This window comes from Spathaspora passalidarum (genome assembly GCF_000223485.1).
Source record: "Spathaspora passalidarum NRRL Y-27907 unplaced genomic scaffold SPAPAscaffold_1, whole genome shotgun sequence".
Classification (NCBI taxonomy): Eukaryota; Fungi; Ascomycota; class Pichiomycetes; order Serinales; family Debaryomycetaceae; genus Spathaspora; species Spathaspora passalidarum.
The window spans coordinates 1,478,889-1,494,877 of NW_006767425.1; the positions used below are offsets into that span (position 1 = coordinate 1,478,889).

General features: G+C 34.3%; 6 protein-coding genes across 6 annotated transcripts; 3 read left to right on the forward strand and 3 right to left on the reverse strand. All coding sequences in view use genetic code 12, as the record gives it.

The window, feature by feature from the left end:
* Positions 1–398: 398 nt before the first annotated feature.
* PGA26 (Pga26p) lies at positions 399–1,103 on the forward strand (the record flags this gene model as incomplete). The annotated part of the gene is made up of 1 exon (XM_007372672.1): positions 399–1,103. The coding sequence occupies one exon, from the start codon at positions 448–450 to the stop codon at positions 865–867; it is 420 nt and encodes a 139-aa protein (XP_007372734.1).
* A 370-nt stretch (positions 1,104–1,473) lies between these two features.
* SPAPADRAFT_131982 (uncharacterized protein) lies at positions 1,474–6,156 on the forward strand (the record flags this gene model as incomplete). Its single annotated transcript, XM_007372673.1, has 3 exons — positions 1,474–1,985; positions 2,139–2,443; positions 2,510–6,156. Coding segments are annotated over 3 exons (4,464 nt in total), but the record flags the coding sequence as incomplete, so codon positions are not given.
* A 1,418-nt stretch (positions 6,157–7,574) lies between these two features.
* Positions 7,575–8,768, forward strand: SPAPADRAFT_132013 (uncharacterized protein; the record flags this gene model as incomplete). The annotated part of the gene is made up of 1 exon (XM_007372674.1): positions 7,575–8,768. One exon carries the CDS (start codon positions 7,575–7,577, stop codon positions 8,766–8,768), a length of 1,194 nt encoding a protein of 397 aa, XP_007372736.1.
* On the reverse strand, positions 8,115–10,457 carry SPAPADRAFT_58549 (60S ribosomal protein uL30; the record flags this gene model as incomplete). Its single annotated transcript, XM_007372675.1, has 3 exons — positions 8,115–9,588; positions 9,784–9,874; positions 10,431–10,457. The coding sequence occupies 3 exons, from the start codon at positions 10,436–10,438 to the stop codon at positions 8,962–8,964; spliced, it is 726 nt and encodes a 241-aa protein (XP_007372737.1).
* A 2,027-nt stretch (positions 10,458–12,484) lies between these two features.
* AUT7 (ubiquitin-like protein) lies at positions 12,485–12,958 on the reverse strand (the record flags this gene model as incomplete). The annotated part of the gene is made up of 2 exons (XM_007372676.1): positions 12,485–12,867; positions 12,925–12,958. The coding sequence occupies 2 exons, from the start codon at positions 12,956–12,958 to the stop codon at positions 12,485–12,487; spliced, it is 417 nt and encodes a 138-aa protein (XP_007372738.1).
* Positions 12,959–13,501: 543 nt separating this feature from the next.
* Positions 13,502–15,460, reverse strand: SPAPADRAFT_58552 (putative aminopeptidase; the record flags this gene model as incomplete). Its single annotated transcript, XM_007372677.1, has 1 exon — positions 13,502–15,460. The coding sequence occupies one exon, from the start codon at positions 15,358–15,360 to the stop codon at positions 14,116–14,118; it is 1,245 nt and encodes a 414-aa protein (XP_007372739.1).
* Positions 15,461–15,989: the final 529 nt, after the last annotated feature.

Genomic DNA, 15,989 nt, shown 5'->3' on the forward strand with positions numbered 1-15,989 from the left:
CACGAAATGGACTATTGCTTTTGACCCTTTCGGCTAGAAAACAATATCAATGTATACAGTGGCCAAGTATTGACAAGATTTGTAGGTGATTTGTTTAGCTTTTGCGAAACCTAGATTAAAGAAAATTTTCTATACTTAATATCTTGTTTGGATATAACATTGTCCTGATTTAGCCGCCAAGCATTCGCCTTAATACGTGTGTGCGTGAATGCAAAAGATACACGTAATAATGATGCATAAAATTAGAAAATACCAGATCGTAATTGGGTATGTTTATGTTTCCAAGTTTCTAATTTTGTCAAAGGTGGAACTTGGGCATTGGGGTGGTTTGGGTACAGCCTATAAATTTACTAACGATTTCCCCATTTTTTTTACATTGTCTTTTCTATTTCTTCTCTATCCCTTTTAAGAATCTAACTTATATACTTTCGCTAAATTACTAAAAAAATGCAATACTCATCCGTCGTTATTGGTTCCGCCTTAGCTGCCTCTGTCTTAGCTGCTGCTAACAATACTTTGACTATCACCACCCAAGTTACATTGACTGACTATACCACTTATTGTCCAGAACCAACTGTTCTTACCATTACAGTTTGTGAAGAAGAAGAAATCTGTTCTACCAAGTCAATTGCAGTTCCAGTCCCAGGTACTATCACTGTCACTGAACCATGTATTGTTGAAACTGTTTACACTACTGTTTGTGAAACCACCCCATCCTACGGTAATTCTACTTCAGTTCTCCCAACAAAGGCCCCAGCTACAACAGTTCCACCACTTACAGTTACCACTTATGAAGGTGGTGCCGTCAAGAATATGTATGGTGCTTTTGCCGGTGTTGCTGCTCTTGCTGCTGCTGCTTTGATGTAAAAGTAAAAACTAGGAAATATTCTCCAAATATTAATAAAGAAATTATTTCGGAAACTCGTTTCATCCATGTTTCGGTTTTGTTTATTTTTGTTTCTTCTTTTCAAGTTTACAATTTCTCTTTCTATTTAGTGACTGTTGCTATAGGTTTGTGGAATTTGATATTCCATTCAATACCCATTTTCTTTGTATATACATTAGTAATATACATAATTTTGTTTTATTTTACTGGAATCTTTAATAGTTTAATGTAAATTTAGATATAATTCTAAATTTGGTTCATCCTTGTTTATGTTTACCACTGCAAGGCTATAAATAGAGTAGAAATTTTTAGCAGCAATTGGTTAATTTATTTTCTTTTTCTTTTTTTTTAAAAAAAATCTAGACTTCCAAATTAGGAAGTGAATAGATGTGAATATTTAGATTGTTAAATTTAATTTTCTGGGCCTCAAAGTGCTGCCTTTTTCTGCCCATTATCACCAACTGTTGGCTTCCACTTTCAAAAACAATATAGTTCTTTCGCTTGCTACTCTTTTTTACCACACTTCCTAAGAAGTGAAAATATCCTACAATATGACATCATTCAACCATGATACAATAGATACGGGAATGTCAAAGTTTCCAAAATCACCAAGATTCTTTGACAATTCAAATCTACCAGATTTACGAACTTTTCAACTCCTCAAGGATAATAAAGTTGTCTCATTCAATAGTCAAACCACCAATTTCAACTATAATCCATTCACATTCCCTCAACTGAAAACAAAGGCCAACGTTCCTTTAGATTATCACCATCTTCCTAATAGGATCACAGTTGTGCCGCCATCTCCGAAACCATATTCTCCCAACGATATTCCTTGTTTCCAGTTGAATTCTCAACAAAGCTTGGATCCTATTGCATTCATAGAAAGTGTACTGGCATTAGGTAGACGTTCGGGAGCTATAAAGATAAGACTACCACGAGAAGACACGGAATTATTTCAATCCACTATTCAAATAAATTCAGATTTATTTTGGTTCCAAACTAATAAATTGTTGAATAACCCTCTGAAGGATGAGTTAATCATGAGGTTGAGATTCCATCAGGATTTACTAAAATTTCATCAAAGTGAACATCTGGAGTTTATCAAACCCGATGAACCTATTGACTGGAAGAAACTGACTGCTATTGTACCTCCCAATGGAGCTACACCTGGCACACCAAACACTACCACAACGGCGCCTACATCTGCTACATCTAATTCAAATTCTAATACTTCCTCCCCTCCTACTAGTGCTGTGCCATTTTACTTGAATAAGCTTCCTATGATTGACAAACGTCCACTTGATTTGTATAAATTGTTTAGGTCGGTGATTATCCGTGGTGGATTTATGGAAGTTATTAATAAGAAATTGTGGGCTCAAATCGGAAGGGAATTGGGATATAAAGGGAAAATTATGACCAGTTTGAGTAGTTCTTTAAAAGCGTCATACCAAAGAATCCTTTATCCATTTGAGTTATATTTGGGGTCTAAGAAATACGACTACGTTGTCAGAAAAGAAGAAGATATAAAGGAGGAATTCTTATCCAATGGAAAACGTACTTCGGAAAGTGAAGAATCTCTGGCAAACAAAAGACCTAAAATTTTAAACCCAGACACAGGAGAGGGCATGTCACCACCACCACCTCTAATCATTGGTTCTGCCAAAGACTATAAACGATCAGTTAAATCAAAATCATCTAAAGGGATCCTATTGAATTCTCCTCATTTAGTAGATATAAAACAACCAAACATTTTTACCATTAAACAAGATGAAAGGAAGAGAAATAGACGACCAAACGATGTAGTTGATTCGCCTATACTACCACAATCACAATTAAATCATGCTATTAAAACCATGAGAACCAACAAGGTTTCATATCAAGATGACTCCCGATTAAAATCAGCCGTGAAAACCGCATCTATATATTCCTTGAGACAATTTATGGAAAAGGATTTGAAATTTCAAGAGTTTGTTATTCAGAATAATCCAGATGAGTTTAAAAGTTCTTATAATCACGATAGTTCGATTTTAGACCGAAATGTTATTCCCTATGATGAGTTTGAAAAGATATATTGGAGCTTTGTTTCTAATAGTAAAGTTCATGATATTTTGAATAATGGTATTGAATTAGAATTAGGTCAAGACATACCAAGTTATATTAATGGATCAGGTTTTGTTAAGATTGGGGATGATTTAATTAATTTCAAGAATGCTTTGAATAGTATACATTTAAACACCGAAACCAGTAAAGTTGTTCGTACAACCACGGTGAAATCAGTCACTACGTTCTTACAAGGTAGCCAACCATCGTTAATCAATACATCCACCACTAGCCAGATTGATTTAGGTGAATTTAATTCAAAAAACTATGTCGACGAACTTTTCAAAGCAGCATTGCATCCTTGGAATTTGCACAATTTCCCAACTCATCAGAATTCCTTGTTGGGAGCATTGTATGAACAAGACACTAATAATCAAGAACTAACCAATACAAACTTGAATATTGGTATGACTTTCAGTACCGAGAATTGGCATTGTGAAGACCATTTCACACAATTGGCCAATTACCAATTCTTTGGTGGTTTAAAACGATGGTATTTCATTCCAGAACTGGAATTTGACAAGTTTGAAAAATTAGTGCTTAGTCTCAACCAGCAGTTTAAAAATCGAGCTCATGTTAATGGTGGTGAACATCTTGATATTCCTGAATTGATTCAAGCCATGAAAGGAGGACTGGAAGAAATGGAATATGATGCATTGGTGTCGTCCCTTGAAAACAAAATAAATACAGAAAATGATATCAGATTACAGCATTTGAATCCAAATTTCCAAAAGTTGATTGATTTACATAATAAAAGGTTCAAGTATAATCAAGAGCTTATGATAACCCCGAAAATATTGGCTGAGAATGGAATTAGGTTCACGACAACCATTCAAGAACCGGGTGAATTCATCATCAAATTTCCTAAATGTTATTCTTCAACTATTTCGTTTGGGTTCAATTTGAGTGAGTCGGTAAACTTTGCTTCTAAAACGTGGTTGAATTTCTCAGTTGAAGGTGAGAAATGGTTAGCTAAACAAAGCATCTTGCCTAATTTCCTGATTTTTAAATTGTTGATTAATTTAGCCCAGATGTATGATAGTGGACATAATACTACTTTTGATTCGGAGATTTATTCTCAAGTTGGAGGGTTGTTTGATGACTTATTGGCCCGAGAGATTGATTTACGGAATAAAGTTAGAAAACTCAAAATCAAGGAAGTATTGATTGACGAAAAACTGTTTATAGAAACCGATATGATTAGTGATGACGATTTGGGAAATGTTTTCCCTTCTCGTGTGGTTTTGGTTGACTCCAAGACTAAGGAAAGTTTTATAACTACATTGGAGAATTATTTGCAGTATCAAGAAGATCTGGCTCTTGATTGGAATCACCTTACAGTTGAATTGCAATTATTTTATTCCGACGATAAGTTGAAATCATTTTCAAAAATCTTGAATAATTATTCTGTGGATTATGAAGCATGGACGAAAAACTATGAAGATTTAATGGCTGAAAATGGCGACATTTCCTTGAAAACTTACAAGTCATTATTGATTGAAGGCGAAAAGATTTATTCTTCAATATTCTCAATTAATTACTTGACAAATTCGGCTATCAGAAATGAGAAAGTTGATGATGGTCGATTGGCTGTGTTTAAAAACTACATCAAGAACTTGCGAACATTTATCACCGACGCTAATTTATTCATTGAAGAATGTCAGAATGTATTGTCTCTTAAACATTTACAAAGAATTAGAAACGGGAATGAAACTCGTCGTGGTAGTAACGCCAATGGCCCTGGATTAACTGAATTAATTAACCTAGTTGAGAAAGTGCCCGGGTTGAACTTCTCATGTCCTGAAATTGAACAATTATTGGAGTTTAAAACTGAAATTGAGAATTTTGACAATGCAACAAGAGCATTGCTATCAAGACGAAACAAGTCACTTCAAGAATTTGATGATTTGATTAGTTTAGGAGAAAGTTTTGGTCTTGAAATTCCTTCGTTGGAATTTATAACTAGAATAAGAGATCGCATGAAGTGGATGAAGATTCATGATTTAATCCAAAAAGGAGTTGATCCATATGCTGATAAGAAAGAAGTGTTCACTTTGGATAATTTAGTTGAGTTTTTCAACCAGGGATTGGAAATCTTGTCTACTTCGGACTTGGAGCTAATTAAGGAAATTGAAGTTATTTTGAACCAAAGCAAACAATTCAATGCTAAAGTTTGTGGATTTTTATGTTATCAATATGCGGAAGAATTGGATTTGAATGAATTGCAGAAGATGGCAGAACGATTTTCAAAAGAAAAGTTGTTTATTTCAATGGAGAATTATATCGAATTGTCTAAACTCCATTTGAACACAAAATTAATTACTCATGTTAAGAATTTTAATACTTCTGCCGCTGAAACTAAATTTCCTTACGCAGATATCAGACAATTACAAAGTTCAATTGTGGAAAGTGGATTGAAATTTACCGACTCTCTATTATCTAGCAATTTAACCAAAACTGAAGAATGGGTTCTGCAAATATTTGAAACATTTGATAAAATCAAAATTGTGACTACCTTAAGCAAAGATGTTGATTTGGAGCATTTGAATACAAAACTTTCCTTGAATACAAAATTAATTGAGAAATTGTATCAACTACTTTACAAATCTGAATTTAGCTTGTCTGAAGATGATAACTATCAAGAGTCCTCATCTTATACAGCACGCTTTGTGGATGAGGACCTGGATGTATCACCTAAGTTTTACTGTATTTGTCGTGAATATGAATTTGGTACTATGGTGGAATGTGATAAGTGTAATGAATGGTATCATGTCCAATGTGTTAGAGAGACATCAAATCCTGATGATGACAAGTATAAATGTCCAACTTGTATTTTAATTGACTCGACCAATACCAAAGATCTGTTTTTGGAATCACAAATGACTCTCGATGGCATAAAGTCTATATTCAGCCAAGGAGAACAATTGAAAGTTTATCCAACGAATGAATTAAAGGTTTTGAAGGAAATTATTACAACTCTTGACAAGTATCATGAAGAGTATCAAACTAAGATTGCTGCTATTGTAAATGGATCTTCTACTATCGAACTTAAGTTGGATTCATTAAGGTTTATTTTGAGAAAATTATATGGTTGTGGGTTATTCCTTGACGATTTGTGGGAACATGTATTGAATTTGATTAAGGAATTTGAGAATATTTTAAAGGAATCACAAATGAATGCTAATTTACAAGCAAGTGAACAGGTTGCTGAAGTAAAGCCACCTATTAAGAACACCGTAGAGGTAAAGAATGAAGACATCAGGTTACAAGAGCCAACCTCTGTTGTGGATGACAACTCTGGAGCAAACGTTGAGTTAGTGCCAGTTGTACAAGTTACTAATACCATTTCGGAGCCAGACACTCCTATCAAAACTGAAGAAGTTTCAACGATTGTCGAGGAAGAAAAGGGTGAAGCTGAAGAGGAAGCTACCAGTACTACTGCTGAACCTACACATAGCCAAGTGCAATCTTATAATGAAATGCCAGTTGAGTCTCCAAAAATAGATTCTAAAGATCAACAGGTTTATGAACCGATATCTACCGAATTTAAAGTTGAAGATATTGACAAAGCAAATGATAATGTAATTCCTGCAACTATGACTGCATTGACAACCGATGATGTCACAGAAATTATAGATGTGAATGTTCCAGAAAAAGTTGTTAAAGTGGAAGTAGAAGCCAAAAAGAAGATGAGCGAAGTAACTGTCGAAAGTAATAATGTTGTGGAAGTAGCTAGTAGTGAGTCAAAATCAATTGAATCTCAAGATATGGAGGCGTCAAAGAATCAATTAGAACCTGTTAAAGCTGAAGCTCTTGAAAAAACCGTGGATGACCCTTCTAGAGAGGTGGCAGAACAAGAAGATGAAGAAGTTGAACTATCTAACATGGAAATAGACAGTAATCCAGCTCCAACTGTTACAGAGCATGTTGCAGAAGAAATCCATGAAAATAGTGATGATTCACAATTGCAAGTAGAGACCCAGGAAGATAAATTGGTTGGAGCAGCAGTTGAGGTAGAAGATAAAAATTTGGCACCAGCAATTGAGCTTCTACCTGAGAATGATGACTCTAAATTGAAGCTTGAAGAAACCAAAGAAACAAAAGAAGAGATTGGCCAGCCAGATCTGGTTAAATTGGATAAAGAAGAAGAAGAAAAGGGTATTGACCCTGTGACAACTGAGCAGAAAGAAGATACTGATGATATTTCCAATTTAGAAAGTACTAAAACCGAGGCAAACTTACAATCTCTTGAAAAAGAGACGCGTTGATTAAAAAAAAAAATAGAATGTAATTTAAAACTTGTGTGAAGCTTTATAGCAATAACACATATGTAACTGTATAATTAATGCATCTCTTGGCACATAATAAAAGTTATTATAAATATAGGGAGAGTTTAAAATGTATGAGTTTAAATTTTTGCGTTAAACTTTTGCATGTAGTATTCTGTCTTTTTATTTTACTTTATTTTTTTTTTTTGGTGATTGTTTACACATTGTTTTTTACAACCAAACCATAAGGTAACTTCCACGCTTTCTTTATTCGTTCACACTATAGTCACTATCTCAATAGACATAAAAAGCTAATCATGGCTATAGGAATATCTAGACCTGTTGATGACTTAATTAATCTTAGTTGGATAAGAACAGCTCGAGGAGTGAACCGTGAATATATCTATGCCAGTCAACTCCAATCAGTAATTGCAGAAATTGAAAAGGCATTGGCCATTGGTTCAATATTGACTGAAGATGAGATGAGATTATTTATCAAATTGGCTGAGAAAAAACAAGATATGAAAATCAAAAAGACTCAACTTAAAGAACTCATCTCTGCAGCGGCTGAGATGCATTCGTTTGAAGAATTATTACAAACAAGATTCAATATGGGTGAATCTGACATACGACGGTGCTTGAATGTGCCAAGTTCAGGTTATGACGAACACACAAAATCACCTATTGTACCAGTACTGCGACCATTGTCTCTGCGAACGCCTCTGGATGAACGTCTGGGAGCTAAATCAGATAAGGGATTACTATGGGAGGAATTGCATGTCAAGGATAAATATATTCATGACAAAGATCACGAGATTGAATTGAAAAATACTGAAAATCTCAACTTACGTAGGATTAATAGAGAGCAAGAGAAATCTATAAGGAAATTGGATAATGAGCTTTCGGTGCTAAAGAATCATGTTCGTTCCTTGGAATCACAATTATCAAAGATTCCCGGTGAACGCGCCACAAGAAACCTATTGACCAAATTAAAGGATCGTGATTTGGTAATTAAAAGTTTGGAACAAGTGTGTGAAGAGTATAGAGAAAACATCAGTGATCTCGAGAAGAAGGAAGCCGAGAATTTCAAAGAATTGAATGAAATCAAAAAGACCCTAAATCACCAAGATCAGATCTTTGAAAACCTACAGAAAAACTTGCCAGTTGGTTCAACTGGAGATACTAAGCTTAAAGGATTTTTAATGAATCTTCCCTTTGTTAAACAGTATCTTTATTATCTTCAATACAAGCACGAGAATAAAGATGTAAAAATGTTTATATTGAATATAATTGCATTGATTTTTGCTGCTTGTTTGGTGGGGAATATACTACAGCTAATATTTTATGTTATTATGGCTTTTATTAGATCAAAGGGTGAGTGTGAAACTGCACAATATGTATATGATGATTATAATTTCAATGGTGGTTGGTTAACAAGAAGTTCATTCTTTGACAATTGGAGGGGAATAATGTGGCTAGAAGAGCTTATTTATAGATTTACGGATTGGTAGTAAAGGGAACATACTGTATAGCTAAGTTTAATATAGTAATACTTCAAAATAAAAACCCCATTAAATTAAAATACATAAAGAAAAGAACAGTTCAAAAGATTACCATTTTATTATAGATGATATACAATAAATTAATACTCAAACAATAACCTTTTCAATTGTGGTAAAGAAATGAATAAATTCACTAATTAACTTAGTTCATTTGCTTAACTAAAGCGTTAATGAATTCTTCTCTGTTACCGGTGTCACCCCCTTGGATAAAGTGTTCGAACTTTCTGGTTCTGAAACCACCGTTAGGGTTAGATAACTTGAATGGCCACAAGAAGTTGTTAACTTGCTTGAAGTTTGGACCAACAGTGTAAATTTCGTGAATCAAATCTTCAATAGATAAGATGTTGAATTTACCTAAGTTAGCTTCAATGATAGAGTTGTCGGATAAAGCAATTCTTTGCTTGTTAACCTTACCGAATCCTCTCTTGTAGACTAATTGTCTGATGGTAGCTAAAGATGGGTAACCGTAAGCAATGTATGGTTCAGCCAACTTGATCAATTCTTGGGTAGCCTTGGTTAATCTAACGAAAACACCGGCGTTAATTTGAGTCAATCTCAATAATTGCAAAACCTTTCTTGGCTTAGGTGGGATCTTCATAATACCCTTGATTCTGATGATGAAAACCAACTTTGGTTGAGCATCAACGTAGTAAGAACCAGCAGCCTTGGCATCTCTCTTAGCAGCAATGACGGAACGTTCAGCTTCGGTGTATTCCTTTTGGTAAGCAGCAGCTCTGTCAAAGATAGCTTGTCTCTTTTCCTTAGAAGCCTAAATAATTCTGTTAGTATTAGAAATCTTGGTATATATTCCAGTGAAATCCAAATGCTGTTTAGTTTTATTTTCTCAGTCCCGAAAGATGGTTAATTGAATGACAACATCGCCGAAGCTAGCCAAAATTCTGTGGTTGTTTTCATCTTCAAAAATAAAATGGATTCAACTGTCACTTACTTAGTTTATACATACAGCTCTTCTGGCCTTCTTGGCAGCAGCACGTTCTTCAGCGGTCTTTTGTTGGGCCTTAGCCTTCTTTTGCAAAGTTTCTGGTTTCAAAGTACTACATCACTGTTAGTATACAAGGTCTTTAAAAGAGCCCTGCAATCAAAATACAAAATGCACAAAGTGTTTCCCTCTATAATACGGTCAATGAGAAATAGAATTGGTATATAAATCGGAAAGATATTATATTTGAATATGGAACTGAACGGCCAGGTTCATTCCATTTCCCAACTCAAAGATTCTCAATATACTCAGAGGAAAACAGATCTATCAGGCATTGGCTAAAACGAAGCTTAATGAATATTCACATATTCAGCTGCAAGATAATCTGACTTTCCCTTGGCAGATAATTTTAATCAAAGTCAATAGTATCCAAGTGTTGACAATGACAAGACCTCACATTGACTGCGAGAGATACCCCCCAAAGGGGTATTGAATGGAGCAATACATGGAGAAATATTTTCTAACCAGGTAAAGCCCATTACCTTTCTTCATCACCACAAGTAATGAATAAGGATTTAGTTTGTTTGCTTAACGTCTTAACAATCCCAATAAACCATAGAGCTTATTCTGGTGTCGATTGCTAGTGTTGTTTCAAGGTATAGTTCACATACGTAGCCATTTTTGATTGCTTGTTCTGTAAAGAGAAAGGATGAAAATTATTTTCAAAGTGTTTTTTTCTCATCTATTTATAAAAAGTTTGAAGAGGTCGCATTTTTTTTTTCGTCTCAGTTTCTCATCGCACTAGAAAATCGTTAATATTATGGGACTGCATATTGTTAAGTGTATTTAGGGCTAAAGCCCTAAATAATTACTACAAGAAAATATGGCTGCCAACGGAATAAGCAGGATTAATCATATAGTTGAGATTAAAATTAGTATAAACTCGCCATTTCATTTGATTGAAATTACCCTTATATCTTTGTTCGTAATTCAATAGCAGCAGTAATTTATTACTCAAACAACAATAAACAAGAATGTTTGGTACTTCCACCTGATAAAAGAATGGATCAGGCTTTGCCAAAAATTTAATCTTCCAAATGAATCTCTAAATGTTAGTGTAACATCTCTAGAGCAATAAGTGATACAGTCGAATAGAAACCTTACGATGCCAGTTATGTAGCGAATAGAACCATCGAGATATCACCTAAAATAGTTTAGTAAGAAAAGATAAGTTATACTAGGAATAAACCTAATTAAAAATATAACCAGAATAATGGAGAAATTGGCTCAAAATTATTATATCAGCATTTTGCCAGACATTGTAAACAAATTTCAACAACTGTAACGCCCCTGGCATGTTGCTCGACTAATCTCCGACAAGTTGTCTGAAAATCTTACAGGTTATCTCTTAGGCATAGGTTTTGTGCAATTAAACCCGCGTCAAGAATTGGTTGATTATAAAATCTCGCTGACAAAAGACTCCTCTACGTTTTTAATTTAGACTTTTTCTATAATACAACCTCGTATATCCGAAATATGGAGTCCTATGCCGGGGGAGGTTTTTGGGTTGTAACAAGACTGATCGTTGACGATGTATTTAGTAGTAGAATCGCAATAAGTTAGTACTAAAGATAGTAATTAAGATTGACTATTGAACTATTGATAGAATATTTGTGTGATATTAGATATGGTATTTGTTTTTATGCTACAAGGTGATAATAAGGAAGGCTGCTGTAAGTTTAACTAAACAGAATCAACAATAAATATTTTGGATATCCTCCATTGGATTAAGTTCTTGTTGGAATATATAAATTATGATCAAGTAAGCACCCTAGTAGTAGTTCAATAGTCAGTCTTGCTAACTTTTTCTTAGTATCAACTTATTGCACTTGCACAACCATACCCTGCTAACAATCGTTCTCCTTACAACTATGTTAACATCCCAACAATCATTGCAATTCTCTACAACTCAGAAACATTAGAGGGTTAACTCTTTAATTCGACATTAGCTTTGTAGCAACGAATGTGAGAGTATAAATAGAGTAGATGAGAATGGATACCACAAAATCAGTTATTGTTTTGTCTGCCGATAGTCCGATTTAGAAAACCGTTATGGGGAATTAATTTTTTTTTTTTCTGTCACTTTTAACGAAGTCTGCGGCTTGCCTATGCAATTCGGCTTATCCAAACTTAATGATAAGTTTAAACATGAAGTGGGTTTTGCTGGGCTTGCAATCGTTTTCTAGAGTTTGGCTTGGATTATTGAACGTAGATCATTTCTCTATGTTTGCTTTGGTAGCAAACAATTGCTGAATTACAAGATTATTCATTTGCACATAGAATGGCTCAATGTCATATTACTAAATAGCCGAATTAACCGATCAAGAAAGATGTAGTTTAATATGGAAGTAAAGGAATTCGTGCTTGGTGGTAGGCATTTAATTCCCTCTGATTCTTGTTTCCTCTAATACTGATAGAAAAAGGCAATATAGAAACCTACGTTTCTTCAAGACCATATTATCCTTGGTGTGTATAGCCACGTGCCTTCACTTGAGCTCGTTACATCTTACACTATAGTTAAGTATACATTTATTCAATGCCATTAATAAACATTCTTAGAAATCAATTTACTACCTAGAGAGAATAACCTCATAGTTATCAATAAAATGTGAAGAAAACGTGAGATAATCATTTGATCCAATTTGTAAAATACTTCATCTTATTCTTAAATATCACGTGGAATATCACTTAAATCATTGAAATCAATAGAAGACAAGTCTATTGGAACTTTTTCCCCAAAGGTATTTTCACCCGAATACAAAACATACAAGAATCCATCTTCATCTTTATGCTCTTCATAAATTGTGCTAATTAAAGCAGCGGTTGGTGGAAGGATATCATTAACAAAAATAAAAATTGCCTTTTCGCTAGGCAACTTAATTCTCTTTCTTATAACATATACAAATTGACCAACTGACAAATCGACTGGTACCAAGTATTTACGCTTGTCAATCTCGGGAATATCGGAATTCTCAACCTTTTCACAAATGACGGGAACTCTATCTTTGAATCTTTGGGCAATTCTAGCTGCCTCGGCTTTTCTCTTTTCTAAAAATATCGTACGTTAGTAACAAACTGTGTAACTGACGATAATGCAATACATACCAAAAGGATGTTCGTCTTTGAATTGTGATCTCATTGTATGAACAAGGGACTATAATTCGGTAATGCCGGTTAGTACTTATCTAACGAATAAACTTGAAGTCTTGATAACTTAGTGGCGTTTGGATACACCCACAATTCCAATTGTTGCTAGTTTAGAATTTGCCTTCCAAATCGCACACAAAAAAAAACGGGTTATCACGACTTTCCCCATGTTTTTCTAACACATACCTTTTAAGTTCAGGCTATTAAGATATGGACAACTTTAAACTATTGAATTGGATTTGTGAATTGTTTGTAATTTAATCGGTATATAAGCTAAAGAAAACAATAGCAAAAGAAAGATTTTTTGTAATTTCCTTATTTGTTTTTGTATGTTCCCTTTTTTCCCCCTCTCCTTTATGGGGGATTGTAATGTGGTTTATCTCTTATCGCGCCCTTGACTTTACAATGTGAGGGCAAAACAAAACAACAAAAAAAAGTGTGATTATATTGGTAGTGTACCTTGGCTAAATTATATGGGCTTTTTTAAAAGTTGTTGCAAATAGAATACAATCACTACTTGCTAATTGGCTTAATTACAAGGTGATAACTTCAGAATTTAAGAAATTAAACGCTCTAAATGAAAATGAGGACGAAATGTGTTTCAGAAAATGGGATATACTTGATCATTGGTAGTTATTACTGAAAGAACAAGTTTCGCCACCTAAATATTGCTCCTGAGAACCCAAATTACGGAAAAAGCGATTACAATTCTCGTTTACTCCGAAACAGAATTCTCGAGATTCAGATTTAAATCTGAAGTTACAGCAAACAAAACCACTCAATAGTGGATCTCCCTTTAATCTAGTTGAAGCCACCTGAGTTGACCAATGATTTGGAAATACAGTTAATGAGCCCTTCCACTCTTATTTACAGTAATGACTTTGAAGAACAAGAACCTAAAGAGAATTTGATTCTTTGAAATAGTATTTGGGTTCAAGAGCTGGAACTTGTACTTCCCAGTGAACCACTGCCATATCAGAAGCGAAAACAATAAAGATACATTCTTTAAAGGTGCTACGATCAATAAACTAAGCACTTCAAAACCAAATCCAAACTATTGTATTGATTTAAATTTCACTAGATTTAAATATGCTGTAGTAAGAAAGGTGTTGGCAGGAGAACTTTTATTGGCTATTAAAAATAACTAATCTAGGAGCGAACATCGGTTGCTAAACTTAATTCATATGCATAAGCAATGGTAAGTTTGACATGCTCTTTAATATGATCCCAATCTAATCTATCAATTGTATCCATAACAGAATGAATATACTTGTTGGTATACTTCATTTCACTTTCAATCAAGAAAGATGATGGGTATCCATTTTCTAAAGCTGAGGCATGGTCGGAACATGCATAACCACAAGAAGATTCATGATAAGGAATGGAATTGTAAACGTTGATAACAGATTTCAAGAATTCGTTTAATCCTACACTGGTGTAATCAGTGATCAATCCAAAATGAGGCTCAACACCGGCACTTATGGAACCAGCAGTATAACCAGTCATATCTTGTTGCAACATCCCAATGACAACTTCTTCTTTGGCAGCATATTTGGTAAAAACATCAATAGAACCAAGCAATCCACCCTCTTCGGCAGAATACCAATGGAATTCTAAAGTATTATAAGGAATAAATTTCTTTGCAGCATAAGCTTCGATTAAAATTCTAAATGCTTCCAAGGTAGTAACAGTACCTGACCCATCATCATCTGCACCTGGTGCTTTCATAAGATTTGGAAATAATAAGTTTGTTGAATCTTGATGTGCTCCGACAATAACCTTGTCAGTGGTACCTTTACCTGGAATTGAAACAATAATTGAATATTGATCCCAATCACCATGGTCAACCTTGGATACATTAACTTGGTTCCTAACTGGTTCAATAATATCCAAAATTTGTTGAAGTAGCCAATCAGCACTTTCAAGTCCAGATTCGGATTTGTAATATCTGGTATAAAAGGAAGTAAATTTGCTCAATTTTTCAAACATTAAATCAGTATCAATCTGTTCATACAATTTGGTAATTGCTTTCCGAGGTTCAGAAATCTCGGGGTATTTATAAATAGGAACTGGTTTTTTTAAGGTTTTAATCTGTTTTGCTCCGAGAAGGAATAAATTGTGGAAGAAAGAAACTGGACTTGGTTTCAATATCAATCCTTGTTCAACAGCAACATCTACTGGCACTTGATTAGTGATATCAATGAAATTAATATTCTTGGCTTTTAAATCTAACTTTTCTTCTTCTGTAACAATTTTGTAGTCATTTGGTCCTAACTTGATCAATCTATCCTTACTCTTGTCCCCCTTGAAGAAGGCGACTGAATCCTGAGTGAATGGTAATGATAAGGAATTGACAAGGCAGACAAAAATACTAATAACAACTAACAACTTCATTTTTAAGTATTTAAAAGGGAATAGAAAAATAATTGAAGCAATGGGGTGCTAGGAATCTTACTCTAATTTTAGTATTTGAACTTGAAATTGAATCTTAGCCGGGGGGAAAGAGGGAGGCACTGGCAGCAGCAAGATTTCCCGCGATTTTTCTCCACCTCCTGAGCCACAAGGTGGTTGGCTTTTTTTTTTTGGTTGCAAGAAAATAGAACCTTGTTTAGTCAACTAGAAAAGGTTGCTCTTTCCTTAAAAAAGGCATTCAAGCTGGAATCAATCTAAAGGTATAACTAGTAAGTATCTAACAAAGTTATCTGTTTAATTTTCCAAGAGTATTACCCTTTCACCAACACACTGATGGATTCGCCACTGTTTCTAATGCAGGTGTAAATAAAACAACCTTTATCCAATCCGTTCATGAAATAGTTTACTTGTTTTCCTATTCAACTTATATCACATTTACAACTCCCAAGTACATTCCTTGCATTAACACAACTATATTAGTGCTCTAAACACGATTCAGTTTGCAACACTTTGCTTTGGTCGTGCGCCGTGCTCAGAAAATGAAATGAGCTCAAAAAGTTGAAATCTTTTTTTTATGTAAACAACCTTCAGCAGCATTGAAACGAAAGAAG